Below are 9833 nucleotides of genomic sequence, written 5' to 3'. Positions count from 1 at the left end.
CGAGTTGGAAGGGACCCACTGGGATCATCGAGTCCAACCCTCAGCCCTGCACAGGCCCAGCCCTAAGAGTCACACCATGCGCCCTCTGGGGGAAGAACCTTTCCCTGAGATCCACCCTGAGCCTGCCCTGACACAGCTCCAGCCATTCCCTGGGGGCTGTCCCTGGTCCCCCCAGAGCAGAGCTCAGTCCCTGCCCCTCCTCTGCCCCTGCCCAGGCAGTTGGAACTGCACTGAGGTCTCCCCTCAGTCTCCTCTGCTCCAGCTGAACACACCAAGTGTCCTCAGTGTCCTCACACGGCTTCGAATCCAGGCCCTGCACCATCACTGCAGGACCACCTGGCTCCAGGGCTCTGGAGGGGGCTGTGCCGGTGTGGGTTCCCTCCGGGGCACTGCAGGGATGGTGTGGGGTGAGACCTGCTCCCCGTGGGCACTGCCCAGGCTCCCCAGGGCAGTGGGCACAGCACCAAGGCAGCCAGAGCTCCAGGAGCGTCTGGACAACGCTCTCGGGGACAGGGTGGGATTGTTGGGGTGTCTGTGCACGGCCAGGAGCTGGACTGAATGATCCTTGTGTGGAGACCTCAGAGCCCCTTCCAGGATCTGAAGGGGCTTCAGGGAAGCTGGAGAGGAACTGTTCATCAATAACTGTGACAGGAAAAGGGGGAACAGATTCAGGCTGAAAGAAGGGAAATTTAGTTTAGATATTAGAAAGGAATTCCTGGCTGTGAGGGTGCTGAGGCCCTGGCACAGGTTGCCCAGAGAAGCTGTGGCTGCCCCATCCCTGGAAATGTCAAAGGCCAGGTTGGAGGCACTTGGAGCAACCTGGGCTAGTGGGAGGTGTCCCTGCCCAGGGGATGGAACAAGATGAGATTTAAGGTCCCTTCCAACCCTTAACATTCTATGATCCTGTGATTCCACAGTCTTTGTGGATCCCTTCCAACTCAAGGTATTCTATGATTCCCCAATTCCCTGGGCTCAAGCAGGAGACTGGAGGCTCCAGTGGGACATTCCTTTGGCCCAGGGTGGAGGCTGGGGGTCCCAGTGGGATGGACAGTGCATGTGTCACCGGTGGAACTGGGGGAGCACCATCCCTGTGGCGGATGAAAATGGGGAGCTGGGGGATGTCACCAACCCCACAGCCGGGGGGAACCACGGCCAGCCTGGAGCACGAGGAAACTGCCATTCCTGAGACTCCTCCCAGGGGCTGTGAGCGCCCAGAAATGGGATTTTGTGAGGGTGGGACAGTGGTGTTGCCCCAGTGACACTGTGCTGTCCCACACCACGCGTCCTGCTCCAACACAATCACAAAAAGGCTTTCAGAGCACAGAGCTGGGAATGACAACAGCGTCCATTGTAACCCCAGGGGAAAAGGAGTGGAAAATGCTCCTGAGCCACCACACAGCTCTTCCCTCAGCACACACTGAGAGCAAATGCTCCTCAGAGGCTCATCACTCGTGAAGCCAGGGATGGGGAGGAATATTTGTCATCTGGCTGGTGCACATCTCCAGACTGTGTCCAACCTGGAAGGACCTGGCTCCTATTCCATATTCCTCCTCAAACCGTGAACTGAGGGCTGTCCAAATGTGGCTGGAGCTCCCTGCTCACACTCCCAGCAGTGCCAGGACCGTTTCCACACCCCAGCCCTGACCTTGTGGGAATATCTGTGGGGAAGGGAGGATGGTTCAGTTTCCAAAGCACAAAGTTTTTTCTGAGGCCAAGATGTTTCCATTCCATTTGAGTCTCTGCCTGCAGCGATGTTCTCCCTCTGCACACTGTGCTCTCCACGTCATCCCCTCCAGGCTCCCCAGGGAGGGTGTTTAGTAACCTAAAAATCCCCACTCCTTACAAAGGATCCCAAAAGTGAAACAGGACATGTGCTCCTTACAGGGTTGCCATCAACAGCAAGGCACCAAAATTAGGGACAGGAAAAGCAGGAATAGTGGGATCTGTGCAATGTTTAACCACACTGAACTGTATATTTAAATGATCATCTCTCTCACATCCCAAAATAGAATCAAATGTGATTTATCACAGCTGGAGCAGCAGCATCTGAGGACATTTCCTGTCCCCTTGGCCTCAGGATCAGAACAACATGGTGCTGGTTATAATTATGGGGCTAAAAGCACATCAAGTCTGATTCCTCGAGCGCATCCCATCCCTTTCTGTTCCTTTCTTATCTCCTCCTCTTTTACCTTTCCCAGCTTTGAGGGTATTTAGTCACTGGGAGCAAAAAGGTGGTTAAAATAAAATTTTTGTTAAGTCCGGTTTGGGCCCCCAGTTTGCAACCAAGAGGGTCAGGCAGAGCTGCAGGGATCAGTGGGCTGGGGGCTGGAATAAATTCAGCAGCAGGGGATGTGAACACGAGTTTTATCTGAGGATCTGCGAAAGCAAGTGGCCTTTCCCCAGGACCACATTTACCATTTCTGCCCCCAAATGAGCCCAGTTTCCCCATCCAAGCCCCACTAACATCAATATACTGTACAAAAGATGAGTTAGAGGTGAATGCAACCGTTACAAATGGATTTTTGGAGGAAAGCTCATTTTTGGCAGTGCTAGGCAGGAGGAAAAGCCTTTTCCCAGTGTTCTGGGATCTTTGCAAGGTTGCTGTGACTCCGCTCATCTCTTACTCCTTTTGTACAATGCACGAGGAAGAATTACAACCAGTTTTAACAGAAACCTGCCACCCCCCTGTGACAAGCACTGTGGTAATGGCAAATATTTTTATTTTTGGAAAGCTTCATCTCTGAAGATGTGTAGGAGGGCCAACAACAATATAAATAGAAAATCTTATAAAAGCAGAGCCAAAAGCAACACAGACCAATAAATAAATCTGTTAAAAATTTGGTGTGAAAGTAACATAATTTCTGTACAACATGCAAAGGCACAAATCTTTGCATGAGCAGCTGAAGGAGTGGTTTGTGAAATCTCCAAATGTTTCCAAAGTCACTCAGTTTTGCAAACATTCTCCCTCTAATTTAAGTTATTGTTTTTCCAAGAGAATTTGAATTTAAAACATGGGTTTCTTAGCTAAATATAAGTCCATTGTGCACAAGGAATTAAAATCTCCTTTAAAAACAATTGTTATTTTACATGCCAACGGTTACACAATCTCAAAGAGTGTGAATCCTTCTGCGTGGTTTCACTCAGTGAAAAGACTCTTTTGACAATCAAGAAAATCAGATAAGGATCAGGTCTGAAAACCTCTGGGTTTGATTCTATATTCTGCTTGAATTCTTTCACAATTAGAAGCTAAAAGTTATGAGGAGCTTGAGAATAGATTTAAAACTTTTGGAGAATATGCTGCTTTTTTATGTTTACTCAAAGCCCTTCTCTCTGGACAGAGATTTCTGCACCCAGTGGAACAAGCTTTGGGGAGAAACACAAGAAGCCTGGGCTGGTGCACAAGAAATTCAGATTAAACCCCATTGCAAAGGAACTGGAAATCAACTGGTCTGCTTCCAGCAGGCAGCCTACAACTGCTTTCACATTTGTTTTAAGCAACCACAAGCCCTCCCAGCCGCCAAGAGCAGCAGTTCAACATTTCCTGCACCACTGCTCTCACTGCTGCCTCCACACATCTCCTCTCCCGTGTCAGCACAGCATCCATCCCTCCAGCACATGGCAAACAGCTTTCCCAGCCTCCTCGCGCAGCAGCTGCTCTGCTCCCGTGGTCGTGACTCCTCGTTTTCACATCCCACATCCCAGTTCAGCTTCATTTAAGCACAGTTTACATCCTTTTTCCGCCTTACATTTATCTACACTGAAGCTCACCCTCCAACTCTGTGTGACTGCGACTGACTCTCTTCAGAGGGGTCTTTCTGGAGCTTCTCAGCACTGGCACGACAGTCCAGGAGGACCTGAATTGTTTCAGTTAATCTTGGAGCAACCAGCAGAGGTGTTTTCTTCTAGGAATGTCTTTGCACATATGGAATATTCTTTTCTGGCTTTTCTTCTCGGGCTGAAACTCCTGTGGCCACCTAGAAGCTGACAGATATATTGCTCGGTTTTGTAGGAGGACTGTTGTGATGAATCCTTTCATATTACTCACTAACATATGCTTTTAATAGCAAATTGTAACAAAGGTTCCTACATCCTTCCCTTGGCGAGGCAGACAGTGACACACTGCCGCTAATCTCAAATTTATCACATGTCCAGCTCAAGAACACATTTCAAAGGGCCATATTAATTGACCACAAGATTTTGAGCTTTTTTCCTGTTTCTCGTCTCATTTTGCCTGTTCTTACAAAACTTACGTGAGACTAAAGCAGCCTGGGAAAGAAATTTCCCGGAAAAGATTTTTGGTTTTTTAGTGCTTTAGTGTTTTAAGTCTCCGGAAGCAAATTTACACTGGAAGAGTTGAAACCCATTCCCACAGGAGCCATGTCCCCAAAGGCACGTGATCTGGAGGCTCCCTCCCAGGACCATGAGCTGCGTGGGCCTCCAGACTTTTTTTCCACCTCTTCCTCAGCTGACTGTCATGATGGTCACAGCAACAACACCCTGTGCTTGCACAAATAGTGCTGCACAAGTGGTTTTTAGAGGGGAAACAGAACCTTAGAGAAGTGACATGTTCATAAATCTTCAGATTCTTGTGCTGATTTCACTGGACTGCTCTGCCCTGGAGCTGGAGTTTTCTAAGGGCAGTTCACATCCTCTTGGTGTTGGTGTGGAAACTGAGGTCATGGCAGTCCCCAGAGCTTTGGGATGATTTCCCATCCTCTTGTTGTATCTCACACCCCCCCCCTTGCCCTCCAGACCCTGCTGGGGAGGGCTCAGGCGCGTGCTGGGGATGAGGCAGTGGTGTGGAAGCAGCTGGGCACAGAGAGGCTGTTTGGTGTCTCCAGCCTCTCCACAGCGAGCCCAGCCTACTCCTGCCTGCCAGGAGTGTGCAGAGCACAGGGAAAACCTGCACCTTCAGCTCTCCAGGGGCTGTGGGTGGATTATCTCTGTTCATATCCACGTGTCCCACACAGCCGGACAGTCCACGACTCAGCAATCTCTGCAGCTCTGCCTCTCCTGCTTCTTCAGTCCCCTTCAGAGAAGTCTTTCAAAGATTAAATGCTCCAACTACATTTCTGTTCTTTAATTTCCATCTGGTTTATATCTGCAGTTTTGCTTTATCTGGGTCATTCCCTCCCCGGTGTCCTTCCCTTTTTCTTTCCTGCCCGTTATCCCTGGGAGCTGAGAGCTGATTGTAGCTGCTGTACAGTTACAGGCTCTCATCCCCACAGCCCTCACAGCCCCAGCTGTCCTAAAACTATGCTCACTTTTCCTGTAGAAGTCATTCTTTCTTCACTCCCTCTGTCTGGCTCACCCGTCCTCAGCTCCCCAAGGCTGTCACCAGCCCTAAATTTCCTTTTCCATGTTTGGAGAGGCTGCAGTGTCCCAACCCAATGCTGCCCCATGTTCCAGAGGGCCATTAGGACCAACAACACGTATAAACCAGCAGATCAAATGTATCTTGGAGGACACACATGTCAGCTGGGATTTGGGAATAACCCCCAGCTGCCTAAAAACTCGGGGGGGTGTAGGGGGGAAATGTGTTTGTTTTCCTGAAGAGGAGTGTCCCATCAGCGCTCCAAAGGGGCCCAAAGCAGGACACAATAGGACAGGGAGAACAACAGAGCGGGGTTGGAGCCCATTGAAAACGCAAAGGAACCGGACAGGCAGAACCGGGTTATTCAGGGTGGGATTAGAGCAGAGCACGGGGTGACCGTATCGTGACGGCCGGAAAACACAAGAATCTCGTGGTAGCAGAGAGCCAAGGGACAGGCAGCACATCAAACAGGCCGTGGGGAGGGAGGCAGCGCGGGGAGAGCCGGGGATGGAGGCTCAGGCTCCCCGTGCCCGGCTCCAGGAATGTCCCGGTTCCCCTCGTGATTGGCTGCGGGATGGAGGAGTCAGTTTTCACGGGGGCTGATCAGCAAGTTCCCTTTTGCTTTCCAAAGTCTCTGTCTGAGCGGAGCCATCGGGAAGAGGAGGCCGGGCGCTCTCACATTCCTGGAGAAAACTGCTCCGAGGAGATGAGAAGGCTCCTCTCCCCAAGGATACACGGCCAGGAACAGGCGCCGAGGGGCCGCTTTCCTTCTTTTCTCCCCCGGGCCGAGCGCAGCAGCTCTCATTCCTGGCATGCGGCTCATCCCTCAGGATACCATGTCCCAGTATTCCACTAACTTCCTCCTGCTGCCCATCCCGGAGTACCCCGTGGGTGACCTTGTGCCCAACAAGATCATCAAGCTCGTGGTGCTGGGCGGCAGCAGCGTCGGCAAGACAGGTAAGAACTCAGGTGTGTTCCCTGCTTTTCCTGCCAGCGGGAATTCCCAGCTCCTCTGCACCTCATGCAAACCCAGCACCACAGAATTTGGTGCATCTTGAACATTTGGAGTTATTATTTTTTAAAGTGAAGTGGCTTTGCTGTCGGGGGGTGTGAGCAGCAGAGGCTGAGAGGGGAGGGGCAGAGCTGGGAGTTTTGTGCTCACAGATGATTCTACCTGGCCTTGTGTAAATTGTTGAACTGTGTCTAAATTTCCACCCCCCAAAATGGCACCAGTGGCTCTTATCCCCCTGCTGTATTATGCTATTTTATGCTCTGCAGACAAACAGCAGCGTACAAGAGGTGTCTTTCTGGATTATTCTCCAAAGGAGTGGGAAAGAGGGTAAAATGAGCATTTTTGCTTTTGAATATATGGTTCATGATGTCAGAAATTATTAAGACCAGATCTGATTGATGACATCTGAGGTTCCACAGGATTCAGTAAAATACTTCATTGGACTGGCTTTGAAGCAGCCACATTTCCCTGTTATTTTTAAGTAGTTTGTTGAAGATCATTGCACAGGCAATTTCATCTAAAGGGGCTTAAAGGGTGACCACTGTGAGAAAAAATGATTGTTTTAAATGAAATCTATGATAAGAGTTGTTTGCAGAATAAACCGTTTTATTTAGCCAGTAATTAAGTGGGTTTGCAAGTTCCTAGGAATCTACTACAGGAAAGCACTACAGGAATATAAGTTACTGTTCCCATGATGGGATTTTAAGTGTTCTAAAGTATCAAGAAAAAGGAAAATGTTCTAATGTAAAAGCAGCACAGGTTAAGGGGAATAAGAAGGCCCGGGGTGCTGCAGGAGACACAAGTGTGCAGAGCACATGCAGTTTGTTTGCTGGGTGTGATCTGGTCTCACTCCTGGGTTTCAGGAGGGTTTTTAAGACCAGGAAGAACCATCCCATCCATCCCTCTCCCTTCTTGTATGACACAGGACACAAATGTGGTATTTGGACTAGTTGCAGTCCACTGGCTTGTTAGTCCTTTTCTACATTATTTCAGAGCAAAGCACAGATTGTTTTACCTCCAGTCACAAGGAGCCAACCTCTGTGTCCCACCCTGAACAGCCACACTGAACCAAGGGCTCACTTCCAACACAAGCTGTGAAAAGCTCTGGATCAGGTATCACAGCCTGGCCCCAGATCTTCCTCTGTGAGTGTTGAGAGAAGTATTTGCAGAGTAACATGTGAGCAGTCCAGAGATTAACTTGGTTTCATATGAGACTAATTCTTCCAGGAAGATGCTACATGTGTTCTGCACAGATTGCTTTTGGTTCCCATTAAGGGCCCATGTTTTTGTCATTGTTTTGCAGCCCTGGTTGTGCGTTTTCTCACCAAGAGATTTATTGGGGACTATGAAGCCAACACTGGTGAGTTTGCTCTCTCCAGCAGGACTGCAGATAGTTTGAAAATAAATCTGCTCTCTGTAGTGACTGGTGCACATTACAGGAAAGCCAGGCGGTGTTAGATGTCCATAAGGTGCATATTTTCAGTTAATAGCCTGGAGCTATGAAAGCAATAAATCAACGGCTCATTATTTATGACCCCTTCAGCTATTTTTTTTCCTACTCGATGGAAAAGGATCAGAGTAAAAGGTTTGCTTGGGCACATACCTATACTAAAACACAGACTCAAGGAACAACTAAACCGTGGAAACCCAACGCTGCTCTCCCTGGAACCCTGGGGAAGCCAAAGCAATTCCAAAGGGTGTAAAATGCAGCTCAGGGGGTTTTCTGTGCATTCCCTTTTTTCAGAGGCTGTTATGACCAGGGAGACTTCCAAACTGAAGTCTTCTTTCCCTCAGATAAGCAAAGTGACCATTCATTCCTTGTTTAATGCTGGCACCTCAGAGGGTATGTTCCTGTTTCATTCACAGCCTCTGTTCCAAGGAATGCTGACTGATTTGGCTGGTTTTGTAGGATGGATCACGTCCCCTGTGCTCATTCCTACTGGCACATCCAGCTCACAGTGTTTGGGTGAAGGCGGACAGGATTCCAAGCAGCGATTGGTTCACTTTGGAGGTGCCTGCAGAACTCAGGATGAGGAGCAGGAAAGAGGGAGCAGTACACGACACCTTTGATCTCTGCCTGTCTGATGAAATACAATGTGAAAGCTCCTCCTGACAGCTCCCCCTCGCTGACCCCGGGTAACCCTGATGCTTGGCTGCACTGGTTCTCTTCCTGTTCCGTCATCCCTTCCCAGGGAGGTTGTACATCAAGTCAGACTCGAGCTGTGCAGTGGATTCCTGCCAGAGCCATTGCTGGGAACCACATGCTTTCCTCATTAAGCTCCCAGGCCAACGGCCATGCTGGAGAAGAGCTAAATGTGCCAGAAAGAAGAAACAGGTGGCAGTGGATTTGGGATCACTCAGCCGTGTTCTCCTTCCTCTGGAGAACCTGCTCTTTGGTCACAACAGGAATAACATGTTGGCTGCTCGTGGTTCCCATAAAACAGTGCCATCTTTTCAGCTTACTATCTGACCTGTTTAAAAAGCCCAAAATGAATCCCACAAGGGCTAGATTCCCTCACAGTCCGTATCAAAACACTTTGCATTCAGGTGCTAAATTCCCTTGTATTGTAAATGTTTCTATGGGCTCGGATTCTTTGCCACTGGAATAAACCCACTTGTTTCCTTGAAACAAAGATGATTTTCAGAAGCATTATTGTCACTGGCTGACCTCCCTGTTAATCTGAACTGCTGCCTCTCCAGCAGCTGGGGTTCCTCTGTGTTGGAGCTGCAGCACATTGTTCTAGAGGCAGCAGTGACTATTGTATTTGGAGCAGACAGAAGGGCTGTACACCCCAGCTGTGCAGAAAGCACTTCTTCACGTATCCACGTGACTTGTGTTAAGTTCTAAAGAAAAATCATGATGACATCAACCTCTGAAGTTGTTCTTGTCACAACCACAGATATTTCAGAAGATCAAGATTTAGATTTTCATTGTCATTTAACTCCCACTCCAGTAACAAAATTAAGTTTCAGGCCAGACTAGTGATGGTTTTATTAGAGCTAGATCAGTCCTGGATGGTCTGAACTGGCACTTGGCCCTGAACATGTGTCATCCAGATTAACCAGAGGTCAGGTTCAAAGCATCCAGTCTTTGGGGATTTCAACCAAACTCTGCTAAAATCATGCAAATCCCAAAGAGTATCTGAGTCGTTTGAATACAGTCACTCACTGTCCCAAACTAGAATGCTTTTCTTTTTTAAAGACATCCAGAAAAATGCAGTAGGAAACAGCTCACTCCTCTTACAGACAACATCTAGATATCTCGGTTTGAGATGGAATATAAATGCAGTTCACATTTTATAAAGTGAATAATAGGGGGTGAAACCTGACTGGGATTTATGCCCCCACTTGGAGTATTTAATTCAGTACAAAGAGCCTCTTTCCCAGCCCCCATCCTGGCTTGTCCATCCAAAACATCCCCCCCAGTAAATACCCCCCACCATTGAGCCAACAACAACCACTGCCGGGCCATTCCCTTCCCCATGGGCAGCTACATATCCCACAAAA

The 9833-nt window shown here is 48.9% G+C and overlaps 1 protein-coding gene across 1 annotated transcript in view; it reads left to right on the top strand.

The window, feature by feature from the left end:
- Nucleotides 1-5652: 5652 nt before the first annotated feature.
- The window catches only part of LOC113997168 (ras-like protein family member 11A-like), an 11928-nt gene continuing 7747 nt past the window's right edge, over nucleotides 5653-9833 (top strand). Inside the window, 2 exon segments of the mRNA XM_039386451.1 lie at nucleotides 5653-6271; nucleotides 7630-7719. Of these exon segments, the coding sequence (XP_039242385.1) occupies nucleotides 6127-6271; nucleotides 7630-7719 (235 nt within the window). The 5' untranslated portion in view covers nucleotides 5653-6126.

This window comes from Pipra filicauda, unplaced genomic scaffold (genome assembly GCF_003945595.2).
Source record: "Pipra filicauda isolate LSUMZ 115617 unplaced genomic scaffold, ASM394559v2 scaffold484_size733096_pilon, whole genome shotgun sequence".
Taxonomy (NCBI): domain Eukaryota; kingdom Metazoa; phylum Chordata; class Aves; order Passeriformes; family Pipridae; genus Pipra; species Pipra filicauda.
Note: the sequence above shows the minus strand (reverse complement) of the source record. Positions and strands in the feature narration are given on the sequence as shown.